Below are 17,615 nucleotides of genomic sequence, written 5' to 3' on the forward strand. Positions count from 1 at the left end.
TAGTTTATTCAGCATGAAATGGAAGCTTAGTTATGTAGCATGAGGCTGTATATTCTGCAATACTGGGGCTGTCGGTGAGTCAACAGCAGGTCAGAGGAGGAGCTGCTGTGGGACAGAGGTGGCAGTTGCTCTTTAAAAATTATGATTTAAATCAACTTGATTTAAATCAAATACACCCTGACCCCTGTCCATGACTCCCTTGTCCCAAAGAGCAAAGTCCCAGTTATTTATTTCATTGGTCAAATTTCTTGGCCACACATCTTACTACAGGGTAAGTTATGGCACTGGAAGACTGCCACGTTCAGGTTGATGGGCCTGATCCATTGGCCAAATGTTCCTCGAGGAGAAAGGAAGGGCGAGCCACTGTTTTTTAGTACACAAAATAGCCCCAAGAATTATAGTACAGGAGCGTACTAAAAACACTAGTAAGGTCTCACATTCAGACCTATCTAGTAGCGATAAGAGAGGCAAAACATAATTATTTTTCCGCTCTTATTGCATCGGCAGATAACTGCCCAGCCACCCTGTTTAGGGTGACCCGCTCCCTTCTTGCGCAGGGAGCTTGGGAGGACCCCTTGCAGGGCCGTGCTGAGGATTTTGGACAATATCTGTCCAATAAAATCGCTCGGATCCGGGACGGTCTGGACGCTGATTGGGTAGATTCAGGTGGGATGACAGAGGTAGTTCTTGAGACTGTTATTTGGGGAGAGTTTGACGCTGTGACTCCCGAGGACATGGACAGGATACTGAGGAGGCTGAATGCGACCACATGTTTACTGGACCCGTGTCCCTCCTGGTTGGTACTGGCCACACAGGAGGTTACACGAGGCTGGCTCCTTGGAATTATCAACTTTAATTAGCCTCTTTAATGGAGGGTGTCTTTCCTACCGCCTTGAAAGAGGCGGTGGTGAGGCCCCTCCTTAAGAAGCCCTCCCTGGACCCGGCTATTTTGGCAAATTACCGTCCTGTCTCCAACCTTCCCTTTGTGGTGAAGGTTGTTGAGAGTGTGGTGGCATGTCAGCTTCCCCGATACCTGGATGAAACTGTCTATCTAGACCCGTTCCAGTCCGGCTTCAGGCCTGGGTACAGCACGGAGACGACTTTGGTCGCGTTGGTTGATGACCTCTGGAGGTCTCGGGACAGGGGCTGTTCCTCTGTCCTGGTCCTATTAGATCTCTCAGCGGCTTTTGATACCATTGACAATGGTATCCTACTGCGGCGGCTGGGGGGCTTGGGAGTGGGAGGCACCGTTTTTCGGTGGTTCTCCTACTACCTCTCTGACTGTTCGCAGACGGTGTTGGCAGGGGAGCAGAGATCGACCTCACGGCGCCTCATATGTGGGGTGCCGCAGGGGTCGGTTCTCTTGCCTCTCCTGTTCAACATCTATATGAGTCCGCTGGGTGAGATTATCCGTGGTTTTGGGGTGGAATATCATCTGTACGCTGATGATACTCAGTTGTACATCTCCACCCCTAACCACCCCAATGAAGCCGTCGAAGTGATGTCCCGGTGTCTGGAGGCCGTGCGGGTCTGGATGGGGAAGAACAAGCTTCAGCTCAACCTGTCCAAGACAGAGTGGCTGTGGATGCCAGCTTCCCAGTACAGCCAGCTTACCCCATCACTGACTGTTGGGGGCGAGTCATTGGCCCCCGGGGGGGGAGGGTACGCAACTTAGGCATTCTCCTGGATGATCGGCTGTCTTTATTTATTTATTTATTTATTTATTTATTTATTTATTTATTATATTTGTATACCGCCCATCTCCCGAAGGACTCAGGGCGGTTCACAGTCAAAAACAACAGAAAAACATATAATACATAAAAAGCTAAAAGAATAGACAGTTAAATTCAATTGATGCTCTAACTTTTAAATACAAATTTAAAACCTCATTTAAACCCTTTTTTTTTTAAATCCCAAGTTTAAAACTACGTTCAAGCTAGTCCTGCTCTTCGAAACAGCAGCGTCTTCAGCTCGCGGCGGAAGGACTTGAGATCGGGGAGTTGACGAAGCCCCAGAGGAAGCCTGCCCAGAGGGTAGGGGCCCCACAGAGAAGGCCCTCCCCTAGAGGTCGCCAGCCGACATTGTTTAGCTGACGGTATCCGGAGGAGGCCCTCTGTGAGAGCGCACTGGTCGGTGAGAGGCTAATGGTGGCAGTAGGCGGTCCCAGAAATATCCCGGTCCTAGGCCATGGAGCGTTTTAAAGGTGATAACAAGTACCTTGAAGTGAACCCGAAGACCACTGGGAGCCAGTGCAGATTACGAGGAGGGGTGTCACATGGGAGCCAAAAGGTGCTCCTCTATCACCCGCGCAGCCGCATTCTGGACCAGTTGGAGTCTCCGGCACCTTCAAGGGAGCCCCATGTAGAGAGCATTACAGTAGTCCAGGCGGATGTAACCAGGGCATGAGCAACCGTGCATAAGGCAGCCCGATCCAGAAAGGAACGAATTGGCGATCAGGCGAACCTGATGAAAAGCTCCTGGTGACGGCTATCATATGATCTTCAAAGACAGCCGTGCATCCAGGAGGACGCCCAGATTACGAGCCTTTCCGTGGGGGCCAATAGTTCGCCTCAATGGTCAGTGATGGAATTAGTTGACTGTACCGGGCCGCCGCATCCACAGCCACTCGGTCTTGGTGGGATTAAGTCTGAGTCTGTTCCTCCCCATCCAAACCCGTACGGCCTCCAGGCACTGGGACATCATTTCAACAGCCTCGTTGGGGTGGTTAGGGGTGGAAATATAGAGCTGGGTATCATCAGCGTATAGATGACAACTCACCCCAAAACCACGGATGATCTCACCCAGCGGCTTCATATAGATGTTGAACAGAAGAGGCGAGAGAACCGACCCCTGAGGCACCCCACATAAGAGGCACCTTGGGGTCGATCTCTGTCCCCCCGTCAACACCGTCTGCGACCGGTCGGAGAGGTAGGAGGAGAACCACCGATGAACAGTGCCCCTCACTCCAAGTCCCTCGAGTCGGCGCAGCAGGATACCATGATCGATGGTATCAAAAGCCGCTGAGAGATCTAATAGGACCAAGACAGAGGAACAACCTCTGTCCCGAGCCCTCAAGAGATCATCAACCAATCTTTAGAAGAACATATGACAGCCGTCGCCAGGGGAGCTTTTTATCAGGTACGCCTGATTCGCCAGTTTTTCTTCTTCTGCGCATGCGCGAGTATGGCGGCGACTTGATTCTCATGGAGACAGCAGGCCGGGTTTCCTAGGCCGAGAAGCTATATGGGCCAACCGCCGAGCTGCCTGAGTTTTCCGCCCCGTATTCTATCGTTTCAGCAACCGAAGGAGAGGTTTCTGGGCCTCGTTGGACCCTCGGCTGCCGAGAACAGGGCTGGAGTCCTGATTATACAGCGGATGGCGGTGGCCATTTTGGGGGGTGCGGAACGGCGCTCTCTGAAGATGGCCTGCCGGATTGCTGCTTCTAGCCGCGATTGACATCGGCGGCTAGAACTTCTGCTGCATTTGGTAGCAGCGGCTTGGACATCGGTGGCTCTGGCGGCGGAAATCACTATTAATGGACCACTAATCCACAAACGACATCAGCGGGACCATCAAGTGCGAACGACATTGGCGGCCAGGATTTTTCTGCCACGTCTGGCATTACGCCTTTGGACTCTTGCGGACTCTGGCGGATGGAATTTTGTCGCCATATCTGACATCGGCGGCAGTGCGGACGGAATTTCTTCTTTATCAGTCCGAAGTTTCTTTAATTCCAAATTCTGGTCGTTCCACTGGCCTGGCTCTTAATCATGATCAGGCTCTTGGTTTCAGATGGTGATTTCCCTGCAGCGGCGCACCGGACCACCATTTTCATCAGCGGTCTACGGACAGCCCGATCCCTGATGACGTTCTTCTGTGAGGTTCGTCTTGATACTACTGGTTTGCGGTTGTTCCCTTCGTTTCTGGACTTACCGGCTTTGGCGGATCCTTTTGATCTTCCGGCCTTTATGGGTCTTGCGGCCATTTTGTGGCACGGGTCAGCATTTCCGGCCTGGTCTGGCCTGTTCCCCAGGCCGCAATTATCATCAGCGGCTGAAATGGTGGGGCCTGACTCTGGCCGTGAGTCTGCTGTTTCCCTGCCTGAACTTTTGGCCATGGCTCGACCCTGGTCGCAATTTTCATCTGCGGCATACTAGTCTTTATAAGATAACAACATCAATGACAATGTCAATTAATAACAACATCAAGAACAACAATGGGATAGGGATTAAGCAGACAGTGGGGACGGTTTCATGTCGGCTAGGGCAGCCCCTTTTTTCTGCTGTTATTCCAATCTTCCATGAGATACTCGTCTCTCGAACTTTTACGACTGCGAGGTTCCCCCGCCTCGCAGGAATTGCCCTCCGTACTATCGAGGGCCTACCTTAATGAAGGGTCTTGGGATCCAGAGAGGTGGCATGCATCGAAGAAGAATCTTTGGGGGTTTTTAAATAGGCTTTTAAAGAAGAGTTTTTTAAGGGGGGGAGGGAAGAGACGGGTGGGGGGAGAGGCCCGTCTGGGAGGGTATGTCCAGTCCCTGCGGTTGCTCGCGGCGTTATTTTATCCTGTCCGAAGGCGGGGGGGAGGGGGGTGTTCACAGTGTAGAGTGTCGTTCCATCTGTACGGTAAGTGGGAGAGGCAGATATGGCGGAGGCGAGGGGCCGTATCGTCCTCTGGGAGCACGTGCTCGCTGTTTAAAAACGATCACGTGCTCTGGCCCCTCAGTCCTTACCCATTCCCCGGATGGTCAAGACCCTCAGAGCCTGGGCCTACGGTTGATGTTGTGCAATGCCCGGTCCGTGGTCAATAAGGCCCCCCTGATCTGCGATCTTATTCAGGGGGAGTCCGCGGACTTTATGGGCATTACGGAGACCTGGTTGGGCACAGAAGGGGGTGTACCCCTGGTTGAACTGTGCCCCCCGGGTTTCCGGGCATTCCATCAACCGAGGGCCCAAGGTAAGGGTGGAGGGGTGGCGGTTGTGATTAGAGAAAGTCTAGGGCCGAGGGAGTCCACTGTGCCTCAGATAGCCGGTTGTGAATCCCTCCTTGTGAAGTGGGGCCATAGGAATCAGATGGGTCTGTTGATCACGTACCTGGCTCCTTGCTGCGTGACTACAGCCCTACCCGAACTACTGGAGGTGCTTGCCGGAGTGGCGGTTGAGATTCCCAGACTTTTGGTCATGGGGGATTTCAACTTGCCATCAGCCGGCTTGTCATCAACGGCGGTACGGGAGTTCCAGGCTTCCATGACAGCCTTGGACCTGATTCAAGTAACTGATGGCCCTACACACAGTGGGGGAGGCACACTGGATCTGATTTATATCTCTGGACAGTGGTTAAATGATCTGGAATTAGGAGATTTAGTGATAGAACCTGTGTCATGATCAGATCATTTTCTCCTTCGCCTGGACTTTCGGACCGCCGCTCACCACCGCAGGGAGACGGAACCAATGCATTGGTTCCGTCTCAGGCGCCTGATGGACCTCGAGAGGTTCCTGACAGAGATTGGGCCGTTTCCTGAGGATCTTGCCCACGGCACGGCTGAAGAACTAGTTGCGGCCTGGGAACGGGCCGTGGCCGGGGCTTTGGACCATGTCGTGCCTTTGCGGCCTCTGACCCGGCGTAGATCTCAATTGGCTCCTTGGTTCTCTGAGAAGCTGAGAGAGATGAAACGCCGGAGAAGACGCCTAGAGAGTACCTGGAGGTCCAGCCGTTCCGAAGCTGATCGGACACTAGTTAGATCCTTTTCTAAGACCTATCTAGTGGCATTGAGGGAGGCGAAACGTTCTTACGTTTCCACCCTCATTGCGTCGGCAGATAACTGCCCGGCTGCCCTGTTTCGGGTGACCCACTCTCTCCTTCATCAGGAGGGGCGGGATGATCCCTTGCAGGGACGTGCCGAGGAGTTTAACGGTTATCTATACGATAAAATCGTTCAGCTTCGGGATAGTTTGGACCAAAATTGCGATGATCCAAGTGAGAGGATGGAGACGCGTCTTGTTGAGGTTGTTTGGGATGAGTTTGATTCTGTGGCTCTCGAGGATGTGGACAGGTTACTGGGGAGGTTACATGCCACTACATGTTTACTGGACCCGTGTCCCTCCTGGTTGGTGCTGGCCACACAGGAGGTGACACGAGGCTGGCTCCGGGGAATTATAAATGCTTCTTTGTTGGAAGGGGTTTTCCCCGCCGCCTTGAAAGAGGCAGTGGTGAGACCCCTCCTCAAGAAGCCTTCCCTGGACCCAGCTATTTTGGGAAATTATCGTCCAGTCTCCAATCTTCGCTTTGTTGCGAAGGTTGTAGAGAGTGTGGTGGCATGGCAGCTTCCCCGGTACCTGGATGAAGCTGTCTATCTAGACCCGTTCCAGTCCGGCTTCCGGTCCGGATATAGTACAGAGACAGCTTTGGTCGCGTTGGTGGATGACCTCTGGAGGGCCAGGGATAGGGGTTGTTCTTCTGCCCTGGTCCTATTAGATCTCTCAGCGGCTTTTGATACCATCGACCATGGTATCTTGCTGCACCGGTTGGAGAGTTTGGGAGTGGAGGCACCGCTATCGGTGGTTCTCCTCCTATCTCTCTGACCGGTCGCAGACGGTGTTGACAGGGGGGCAGAGATCGACCGCGAGGCGCCTCACTTGTGGGTGCCACAGGGGTCGATCCTCTCGCCTCCTGTTCAACATCTATATAAAGCTGCTGGGGGAGGTCATCAGTGGCTTTGGGGTGAGATACCAGCTGTACGCTGACGACATTCAGCTGTACTTTTCCACCCCAGGCCACCCGAATGAAGCTGTCGAAGTGCTATCCCGGTGCCTGGAAGCCGTACGGGTCTGGATGGGGAGAAACAGGCTCAAGCTCAATCCCTCCAAGACGGAGTGGTTGTGGATGCCGGCTCGGTACAGCCAGCTGCAACCACAGCTGACTATTGGGGGCGAGTCATTGGCCCCAATGGAAAGGGTGCGCAACTTGGGTGTTCTCCTGGATGGACGGCTGTCGTTTGAAGATCATTTGGCGGCCGTCTCCAGGAGAGCTTTTTACCAGGTACGCTTGGTTCGCCAATTGTGCCCCTTCCTCGACCGGGATGCCTTATGCACGGTCACTCACGCTCGTTACCTCTCGTTTGGATTATTGCAATGCTCTCTACATGGGGCTCCCCTTGAAGTGCACCCGGAGGCTTCAGTTAGTTCAGAATGCAGCTGCGCGGGGATTGAGGGAGCCACACGTGGCTCCCATGTAACACCGCTCCTGCACAGACTGCACTGGCTACCTGTGGTCTTTCGGGTGCGCTTTAAGGTTTTGGTTACCACCTTTAAAGCGCTCCATGGCTTAGGGCCGGGGTACTTATGGGACCGCCTGCTGTTACCTTATGCCTCCCACCGACCCATACGCTCACACAGAGAGTCTTCTCAGGGTGCCGTCCGCCAAGCAATGTCGGCTGGCGGCCCCCAGGGGAAGGGCCTTCTCTGTTGGAGCTCCTACCCTTTGGAACGAACTTCCCCCTGGCTTGCGTCAATTACCTGATCTTCGGACCTTTCGCTGTGAGCTGAAAACGCACTTATTTATTCAAGCGGGACTGGCTTAAATTTTTAAATAATTTTTAACTGGGGTTACTATTTTATGAATTTTAAGGATTTTAAATTTAAATATTTTAAAATCTGGCCATTTATGGAATATGTTTTTTAAATCTTTGTTTTAATTGTATATTGTACTGTTAAAATTGGCTGTACACTGCCCTGAGTCCTTCGGGAGAAGGGCGGTATAAAAATCTAATTAAATAAATAAATAAATAAGTTGCGTCCCTTCCTTGACCAGGATTCCCTTCGCTTCATGCCCTTGTCACTTCCCGCCTGGACTACTGCAATGCTCTCTACATGGGGCTCCCCTTGAAGAGCACCAGGAAACTTCAAATGGTCCAGAATGCGGCTGCGCAGGTGATAGAAGGGGCACCACGATGCTCCCATATAACACCTCTCCTGCGTAGTCTGCACTGGTTGCTGGTGGTTTTCTGGGTGCAATTCAAGGTGTTGGTTATCACCTTTAAAGCGCTCCATGGCACAGGACTGGGTTACTTATGGGACTGCCTACTGCCACCTATAGCCTCCCATCGGCCTGTGCGCTCCCATAGGGAGGGCCTCCTCAGAGTGCTCTCAGCCAAGCAGTGTAGACTGGCGGCCCCCAGGGGGAGGGCCTTCTCTATGGGGGCTCCTGCCCTTTGGAATGAGTTGCCTCCTGGGTTGCGCCAACTCCCCGACCTCCAGTCTTTTAAACGCAAGCTCAAGACTTTTTTATTTCATCGTGCGGGGCTAGCCTGATGAAAAATTTTAAGTGGGGTTTTATGGTGGTTTTGTATTAGTTTTAACTTATTGGGCCATTTATAACCAGTTTTTTAATTATGTTTTTAACTTCTGTGTATGTTTTTATAGGCTGTAAACCGCCCCGAGTCCTTCGGGAGAAGGGCGGTATAAAAGTTTAATAAATAAATAAATAAAATAAACATATTAAAAACAATCTCAAATAGCTGCAATAGGCATCCATTGACCTGGCAATTTTTTTTAACTTGAGATTTTAACAAATCTTTCAGAATTTCTGATGGGCCTGAGAAATAGATGCTGTAGTCCCACCAAATGAGGCTAAATGGGTTGGTGTGATTTTGTGTAAGGGAACCCAGCCAGTCATTATAGGAGCAGACAAAAAAGAATTAATGTACACATTTCCAACCAGTTTTAGGGTTTTTTTTAAAAAATGTGTATTTATGATTTTAATGCAGGGTGTCTGGGTTATTTTCTGTCTGCGCAGTTAGCCTACACGTGGGAAAGCCAGAGTAATATGTTAAACATCACAACTCATTACCCTGCCTGCTTGAACAAAAAAACCGCGCACCGCCTGCTCACCAAAGCAGCGCAATCAAAGCCGAAGGCTGCGAGGCAGCTGGCGGCCAAGGAAGCGCGTCGCTTCCTTGCGCGGGTCCCGCTCCCCTGGCCGCCGATTTGCAGGAGGAGCCGGCTCGGAGTCCGGGAGCTCTTTCCCAACCGATACCATTTACGCAAAGGCTTCCCAGCTAAGGCTGCTGATATTCATGCCCCTTTTGCGAAGAGGGGGCCCGGCTCACCCTGCAGGCTCCGAGCGACGGCCGGGCTCCGTCTCAGCGGCAACAGGATTCCGGGCGCCCTGCACCCACCCAACCCGGGCGGAGCAGCAGAATAGGCTCCTCTGCGCTTTCCCCGAGCGCCAAAGGGCTTCGCGGCTCCTGAATCTGCCATTCGGGGGAATAAGCGCCAGGCCGCATCCAGCGTTGGGCCACGACCCGCCCACCCAGAGAGAGTCACGCTCCAGCACCGATATATTCCTCCAGGGCTAAAGCCAGACGCCCGGCCGCCCACCTGCCGAGCGCGGCTCCCCCCGGACGCTCCTTGGCCCACCCGCGCGCGGCCTGGTCGCCTCCGACTCAGCCGTTAGCAGACGACCGCTAGGACCGCGCGGCAGCCTGCCGTCGGGCGCCCGGCGGGAAAGGCGGACCTGGCCGCGGCCGGAAGTTACGCACCGGAGGCGGTCCCTTCCGACCGGAACCCAGACCCAGGGCGATGTGGTGGCGGGGCCGCGCGGCGGGACGCCCGGTGAGCGGGGCGGGGCGGCCGTTGCTCCGCGGCGCCGCTCCTCTCCTCCTCCGGCCGCGGGGACTCGGAGCGCCGGACGGGCCCGCGTGGCTCCCCCCTGCCTGGGCGGCGCTGCACCGGTCGGCGCGGCTGCGCGGGCTGAGCGCGGAGGAGGTGCGCAGAGCCCGGGAGGCCCGGCCGCGGAAGAGCGCGGGAGCGGCCAAGGCCAGGCCCCAGGTGAGCGCCTTCCCGGGCGGGGCGTCTGGCGGCCGGGGCCCCGGTCGAGGCGGCGCCTGACTTGTTTTCTCTGCAGCTGAACGAGCGCGCCCGGGAGCGGAAGGTGCCTGTCACGCGCGTCGGGCGGCTGGCCGCCGTCGGAGGTGAGCTGGGCGGGGCGGGGCTGGGGGGCTTCTCCCGCGGCTGCTGCTTCCCCTGTGGAGACGGGGCTCCGGGATCGTCTGCTGCGATGGCCGGAGGTGGGTTGCGGAAGGCCGTCTGGGGCGGTTCGGGGAGGGCAGCGAGCCTCCCGACGGAGCCCGGTTCTCGAAGGAGCGGAAAGCCCCCTCCGTCTCCTGCGCTGAGCTGCCTTTGGGGCGATGTGGATGCCGGGCGCTCCCCTCGTAGGCTGAGGACCTTGCCCCCTCCTCCCCTTGCAGGGCTGGCCGTGGGGCTGGGCTTCGGGGCTTTGGTTGAAGCTGTGAGGAATTCCCTCCGTGGGGACCGAAGCACCACCGGTAAGAGAGGCCGCTTGGGGCTTTGGAGGCGTGGGGTGGTGGTGGCTGCAGAGCCTGCAGCAACTTAGTGCCGGTGCAGGCCCTCTTTGGGGGGAAAGAGCCCACCCTGATGAGCTTGGGTCCGCAATGCTTCCCTCCCCGCAGAGAGCAGCGTTTCAGAAGCCAACGCAGAGCGGATTGTCCACACACTCTGCAAGATGCGAGGGGCAGCTCTCAAGATCGGCCAGATGTTAAGCATCCAAGGTGGGGACGGGGCTTCTCTGTTCACTGGAGAAGCTGCATCTCAGCTGGACCAACCTCCCATTAGCACATCTCTGACAGATATCTCTCACATGGGATGGGGGGCATTGCAGCCCATTTTCAGTAGCCAAGCACTGAATGTTTCTGCTTTCCTGTCGCTCCATATTTAGCAAACTACATTTCTTGCCATCTGTTACAGACTTTATGGCATATGGGTTTAATGGGGACCAGCCCCCCAGTAACCCTCCACTCTTCCCACAGACAACTACTTCCTCAGCCCCCAGTTGCAGCAGGTCTTTGAGCGTGTCCGGCAGAGTGCAGATTTCATGCCACCCTCACAGATGATGGTGTGTTGCTGATGTGGAGTCGGGGATGGTGGTGGTCAGTTTTAAGCCCTTGGAAAGCCCCAAGTGGTGGGACAGGATAGAGGGCAGTGGCAGCTAGAATCTGGTGGCTTTCAGCCTCTGCAGAGGAGGGGTCTGCCTGGGCAGCCATCGATGTAGCTGTTTGCCGGCTGGTTGACCAAACCCCACCCCACCCCCCAAAAAACCTGCTCTATGGGATCCTCCCCTTCCAGGGGGTGCTGTCCGAAGAACTGGGCACCGACTGGCGTGAGCGGGTGGCCTCCTTCGACGAATTGCCTTTTGCTGCTGCCTCTGTGGGGCAGGTGCACCTGGGAGTGCTGAAGGATGGGATGGAGGTGGCAATGAAGATCCAGGTAAGGACCATGGAAAGAGCCCAGGAAGGGAAGAGGTGGGAACCATCACAGGGTGCCCTGTCCTGCCCCACTTCTAACATCACCTCGACCTCCAACCCTTGTCCTTGCAGTACCCTGGAATTGCCCAGAGCATTCGGAGCGACGTGGACAACCTCCTGTCGGTACTCAGGATGAGCACGATGTTCCCGGCAGGTAAGGGGAAACGGTGTCGCATGGGATACATTTCTTGGGCTTCTGACTGGCATGAGTGGGGAGGAGGAAGAGCTCCCAGAAGCTCAGCTGTGGCCCTGCCCACATCTGTGTCCCTAAAAATGTGGCTGCTGGGCTGTGAGCCTCGTGCCCCTGTGAGGAAGGCGCTCGCCATCTGTGAGGAGCCAGGAGAGGGTTGGCATTGAGAAGGGCAGAAGGTGAAGTTGGGCAGCCCTCCGCTCTTCCTTCTCCAGGCCTGTTTGCAGACAACACCCTGCAGGTCCTGCAGAAGGAGCTGGAGAAAGAGTGCGACTACGAGCTGGAAGCCGGCAGCACCAAGAGGTTCAAGTAAGCTGTGGCCAGGTGGGAACCCTTGGGCCGGTGGCTTTGTGACACCCAGTTAACCATCGGTTCTTGCGTGGGGTTTTCCCCAGGTGCTGTCCCTGCTGGCCTCTTGGGCCTCAGAGGCTCATTACCCAGGAAGGGGCTTGTGGGGAGGGCTCAGACAGCGGTCCCAACAGGGCTCTCTTTCGCCAGGCAGCTTCTGGAAGGCGACCCTTTCTTTGAGGTGCCGGAGGTGGTGGACGAGCTGTCCACCAAGCGAGTGCTGTCTATGGAGCTGGTGGGGGGAATCCCGCTGGACCAGTGCCAGGAATTGAACCAGGAGGCTCGCAATGAGGTGAGGGCTGCTGGGCAGGATTTTCGTCAGAGTGGCGAAGTCTCCCGTCATGGACCCTTCTGCCCGTGACCCACCAGCTGCCTCTCTCCCCCAGATCTGCTCACAGATCCTCCGTCTTTGCCTCCGGGAGCTCTTCGAATTCCGGTTCATGCAGACAGACCCAAACTGGGCAAACTTCTTCTATGACACGGAGAGACATAAGGTGGGCCTTCCCTCAATTCCAGCCAGGCCCTGGGGGGAGGCAGCCCTTCTGTGGGGGGAGGACTGTTGTTGCTGTGGCCCTCAGCACCACCTTCCTTGCAGGTCACCCTGCTGGACTTCGGAGCTAGCCGAGATTTTCGCAAGGAGTTTACTGACCACTACATTGAGGCAAGTTCTGAGTTTCTGCCCATGCGATTGTGGCAGCCTCAGGAATGGAAGCAGGGCAGGCCCTTCCCTGGAGGCTCCCCCCCCTCACCACATCCCCAGGTTCCCTTCTCTCCCTTCATGGAGTAGGTGGGTAAGGAGCCCTACTGTAGGGCGGCTTACCCCATTGGCACGTTTGGTGCAGGTGCTGGAGGTGGGCCAGCGGAGGAAAGACAGGAGCAGGGAAGGTCTGAAAGTTTTTCTGTTTGCCCAGGTGGTGAGAGCTGCTGCCGATGGCGACAGAGAGAAAGTCCTTCGGAAATCAAAGGACCTGGGATTCCTGACTGGATTTGAAAGCCAGGCGAGTTCAGCAGTGGGAAGGAATGGGAGGCCTGGCTTTAAAAGTGCTTTTGGGGGGCAGAGGGGGTAGCAGTTGTTTCCCCTCCCATGAGCCCGAGGACTTCACTTGCCTGCCTTGTCCCTTTGGGAAGGCAGGGAGGTTGCACAGCTGACTGCAGCTGGCCCCCCTTCCAGGTCTTTGAGGAGGCCCACGTGGATGCGGTGATGCTCCTGGGCACAGTCTTCTCAGGCCCGGGGCCCTTTGACTTCAGCGCTCAGGACACAACCCGCTGCATCCAGGACCTGATTCCCTTGATGATGAAGCACCGCCTGTGCCCACCCCCAGAAGAGAGCTACTCCCTACACCGCAAGATGGCTGGTGCCTTCCTCCTCTGTGCCCATCTCGCTGCCGTCGTGCCCTGCCGGGAGATGTTCGAAGAGGCCTACAGCCAGTACACAGGCCGCGAACATGCCGCCCATTTGGCAGAGGAGCAGGGGGAGACCCCTTCTAGGCTGGGGTGAGGGTCTCTGCCCACTTCCACTTGGTCATGGCTGCCTTGGCACTCAGGTAGCCCACTGCATCTGTACGGCCTTCAGAGAGATCAGTTCCCTGTAAGTGAAGAGAAGAGGGTCATTCTCCCGTCCCCTCCCTGGGCCAGGAACCAGCCTTCCTCCTCCAGGGAATCCTACTGCTTAGACTGCAGGGGCCGAGAGCAAAGCCTGCCTTCTCTCTGCTGCCTTTCTGTGGGAAGCATAGGGGGCTGTGGGGCTGTTGGTTGCCCCACAAGGAAAAGGCAACTGACTCCTGGGCTGCAAAGGGAAGAGAAAGTGGCTGGACCTTTTGTGACTCAGGCTGCACTCGGCTGTCAGTTGCTTGTCCGGGTGTCCATTACGCAGCTCTGGATAAACAACTGCCCTCTAGATGGATTGGGATATCACTCCCATCATCCCTAGCCAGTATGGACCACTTTCTGGAGGAACTCTGCAGGAAAGCAGAGCAGGGTGTCCAGGCTCCCCTGCCAGAAGTGCTGATGGTTCCTTTGCAGGAGCATCAGGGACTAGCTGACCAGGCCCCCAACTCGCAATGGGGGGGGAGGGGAGGAGCCGCCTTGCCTTAGACGACAGCCCTTCCCCTTTCTGCCAGTTTATCTCTCAACACCTTTTGTGGTGGCTACTTGACCTCTGGGTTTGTGGAAAGCTGGCCAGGAGCCAGAATAAAGACAACTGACCATCTTGGTGGCTGCAGTGGGGCTGGGTCACCCCAAGGCTCCTCCATGGGGGGCCTAGCCTTTCTGCACCTTTCTCCTTTTTTGAGCCCTTGGTCCCGAGTATCATGAAGAGCAGAGAGAAGGGGGGAGAAATCTCTGACACCCCTCCCCTCTTGGAGAGGGCAGCCCTGGCTGGGCTGAGAGGCAGGTCCAGAGTGACCCAGGGGAACGTGCCCACACGCCCAAGCTGATGCTTGGAAGGCAGCTGCTCTCTAGGCCTGCACAGCCTTGGCTGCTTCCTGCCCCGGAGGGGAAGTAGGGGCTGATGGTTGATTGGGGAGGGCCCACGCCTCCTCTTGGCCTCCCTGCTCTGAAGTTTGGTGAGCAACTGTCGCCTGGCAGGGAGGCCCACAGCAATCATCCACTTCCCTCCATGTCTTCCCCCACCCAGTCAGCACCAGGCTCCCAGCATGGAAAGCAGGCCCTCTGGCATCACCTGGGGTGCTTTGGCCACTGTTTGTGTGTCTAGCACTTGGAGGCAGGGGGAGGGGGGGCTCTCGGAAGCAAGCTTGGCGCCTTGAGAGAGGAGTGGGGCTTCTCCAGGAGCTCCTGGCGGCTGCTGCCGGGGCTCAGTCCTTTTCAGTTCAAGTAGCCAGGTGGCATTTGCCCACTGGGGCCCCCTGCATCGTGAAGTCAGCCCATGGGGAGCCTCAGTTTGGACCAGTAAGCTTTGCTGCCTCCGTTTCTGCTGGGCCAGGAGCCAATGGCTGCTCTTGCAAAGAGGAAATTGATGCATGGTTTGGCTCTTGCATGAGAAATGGATCTTGCTGTCAGTGTCCATGTTCATTTGCCAAGTTTTGTAACCTTTAAAAGCCCATTTTAGAACTCTATAAATATAGAATTCAACCCGGTTCCTCCTCCATGTCAATTCAGCATAAATCAATTATTTGTTCCTGGAGAAAAATCTTCTGATTGTGTTTTCATCCTGGAAATTGCTGCTTGTGAGGACGAGAAGAGCTTTCTTGGAATGAATCCTCTGAAGCGCAAAACCCCTTGTGGGAAGTTTTAAGCAACCTGCATGCACACTGGTTAGCTCAGCCGTCCTGGCTGTGGGCTTCCAGGATCAGCAGTGCAGAGCAAGGGACTGCTTGGGACTCTGGGGGTCCCAAGTTGGTTGGGAATGATGGCTTATGGCTACATATGCCAGCTGTTTTAACCTGGGTTGTGGGGCCCTGACAAGCCAGGGGAGTGGGAGGGGTTTCTGCTCAGACTTTTTTGGGACTTGAAAATCAACTGGGGATTTTCTGGAGGCAAAAATAGCCCCCTGGGTGGGTTCCGTTCCCCATGGCTTCCTTGGGCTGCACAGCTGATCTGGGGTGTCCCCAAGCTCTTCCGCTCCCTGGAAGCTTCCCACTTATAATGGAGAGCTGGCTGGCCAAGGGAACTCCCCACTGTGCTTAAGGAGACTTGATGGGGTGGGGGTGGGGGAGGTGGCATCCCTCTTCCCAGGAGCACCTGTGGCTTCCATTGCATGGAATCTGGAAGGGCCTGGCTCACCCCACCCCCATCGCTGATCGTTAAATGGGCTGGCAGCAAAGCCCAGCTACAAACAAGGTGGATCGATGGGGAGCACATTGGGGCAAGGCAGGGGTCGATACAGCAGTGAGCATTCTCGCTCCCCTCCAAGTGGCAGGTTCGGGGAAGGGGAGCAATTGGAGCTTCCGTCTCGGCTGCCTCTTCACTTGCTCAGCCTTGGAGGCATCCAAGCTCTTCTGGGTCAGGCAGCCGTGGACCTTTCCTGAGGGAGGGGGCTATTTGGCCAGAGGGGCAGAATCTGCTCCTCCTCCATCACTGGCTTGAGTGATCCCCCTCCCCAAATTATGAGCACTTTGGCATTCTCTGTACTGGCCCTGTGCACTTCCTGGCATTCAAGGAGTTTAGGGGAGACAGTAGGCAAGGATAGGTGGTGCTGGCAAAAAAGTTGCTTGGCCTGAATTTAGCTGAGTTTTGTGCATGCTATCTTGATTTGTAACCATGGTTAGCCTTGCAGTGTGATTGTAATAAATGTTAGTTTATTCAATAAATGACAGTCAAACCATAGCTTGATGGGCAAATGCAGTTTTCACCCTGCCTTGCTCCTTAAAGGAGCCCTCACAGATCAAACTGCTCCAAGTTGCTGCTTCCAAGGAAGCCAATGGCCGTCTGCTGAGGGTTTGAAGCCAGCATCCATTAACCCACCTGACTCTGCCCGGCCTTCTGAAGCTCCTTAATGGCTGTAAGGTGCTTCAAAAGACATTCTGGGCAAAGACTCCATGAAACCTTAGGTGGGCTTTCTCTCTGGGCTCTTCACAGCCTGGGCGGGGTCTCCCGGGGGTTGGTTTTGGCTCATTCAGTGAGCTGGTCCTCTACAACTTCAGAGGGAGGTTTCCAGGGAGTGGGTGTGTGGAGAGATTGCACAACACATAATCAGTGCCAAGGCCTCACTATTTTTACTCTTAATTTTCCTCCTGAGTATCTGTTTGGAGCTCCAAGCCTCTCTTCGCTAAGAAAGCTGAAATACATGATTTTTATGGGAGATGTCTAAGAGCCCTTGTGCTGCACCGCCACATCCCATTCCCCTCGGCAATTCCTGGAGGCTCTTCCTTTCCAGCTTGTTAATCTTCCCTGTTCCCTGCTGGGTAAGCCTGACTCCTGGGTTTAGGATTTAATAAACAGGCTGTTCTGTGGAATGTCCACTCTCTAAACTTTTCATCTGTTATTGTCCCTATAGCACCATTTCTGCTAGAGGTATTTTCCAAAGGAGGTCTTTGCCCAAGGCAGCAACTTGTAAATCTTGCCCAAAAGAGGGCCTACAAAGGGTTTTCTTCTTTCTGCCCAACACATCATGGCTCTAAGAGGATATAAATATAAAGAATACAATACAAATCCAGAATTTTGAACAATAACATATACCATTCTTGCAAACTGATCATCCCTGCAAGGGGCCTGTGGCCCAGTGTAGCGCAAGGAAGCTTTTTTGGGCCCCTTTGAATAAGTGGGGGCATAATGCCAGGATGCCTCCAGGTAACCATTACAGCTTACGGAGCTGTTGTGCAACACAGGCAGGCCTGGGAATGCCAGAGCAACAACTTTCTGAACCAGCTGAAGTGCCCTTCAAGACAGAAGACATTACAGCTGTCTAAATGCAAGGTGATTGATATATGAGTGACAGTCTGAAAAATCACCTGCTCCAGCAATGGGTGCATTCAGTGAATGCATGGCACAGTTGCCTCAAGAAGGAGCTGCGGGTCCATGAAGGCACCCAAAGTGGAAAGCACCCAGTTCAGGACAAAAGTTGGTCCAACACCCACAGCTAATCATCTCTGAGTTGAGCTCAAGTTCTCCCCCAGTCTCCAAGCCCTGGGACAAGATCTTGGCAGCAGCAGATATCCTGGCTCAAGAGGTACAATTGGGCAGCATCCTGATAATACCCAGCCTCAAGCCAAGAGATAAAGAGATCGCGAGCTTAAAACACACTTATTCATTTACGCAGGACTGGATTAGTTTTTAAATTTATATTGGTTTTAAATGGGT

General features: G+C 54.9%; 1 protein-coding gene across 1 annotated transcript; it reads left to right on the forward strand.

The window, feature by feature from the left end:
* Window positions 1–8,503: 8,503 nt before the first annotated feature.
* On the forward strand, window positions 8,504–15,006 carry COQ8B (coenzyme Q8B). The gene is made up of 13 exons (XM_058195641.1): window positions 8,504–9,827; window positions 9,904–9,970; window positions 10,247–10,324; window positions 10,469–10,567; window positions 10,826–10,911; window positions 11,142–11,282; window positions 11,393–11,474; window positions 11,726–11,819; window positions 12,009–12,150; window positions 12,245–12,352; window positions 12,454–12,519; window positions 12,770–12,856; window positions 13,030–15,006. Exons 1-13 carry the CDS (start codon window positions 9,579–9,581, stop codon window positions 13,354–13,356), a joined length of 1,626 nt encoding a protein of 541 aa, XP_058051624.1. The 5' UTR covers window positions 8,504–9,578; the 3' UTR covers window positions 13,357–15,006.
* Window positions 15,007–17,615: the final 2,609 nt, after the last annotated feature.

The sequence above is a fragment of the Ahaetulla prasina genome, chromosome 10 (genome assembly GCF_028640845.1).
Source record: "Ahaetulla prasina isolate Xishuangbanna chromosome 10, ASM2864084v1, whole genome shotgun sequence".
Classification (NCBI taxonomy): domain Eukaryota; kingdom Metazoa; phylum Chordata; class Lepidosauria; order Squamata; family Colubridae; genus Ahaetulla; species Ahaetulla prasina.

Excerpts from the sequence above, each read along its gene's own strand:
- COQ8B (XM_058195641.1), top strand. The coding sequence starts at position 9,579 with ATGTGGTGGCGGGGCCGCGCGGCGGGACGCCCGGTGAGCGGGGCGGGG. Across the intron at positions 10,325-10,468 it reads TGGGGACCGAAGCACCACCG|AGAGCAGCGTTTCAGAAGCC; the intron begins GTAAGAGAGGCC and ends CCCTCCCCGCAG. Across the intron at positions 10,568-10,825 it reads CCAGATGTTAAGCATCCAAG|ACAACTACTTCCTCAGCCCC; the intron begins GTGGGGACGGGG and ends CTCTTCCCACAG.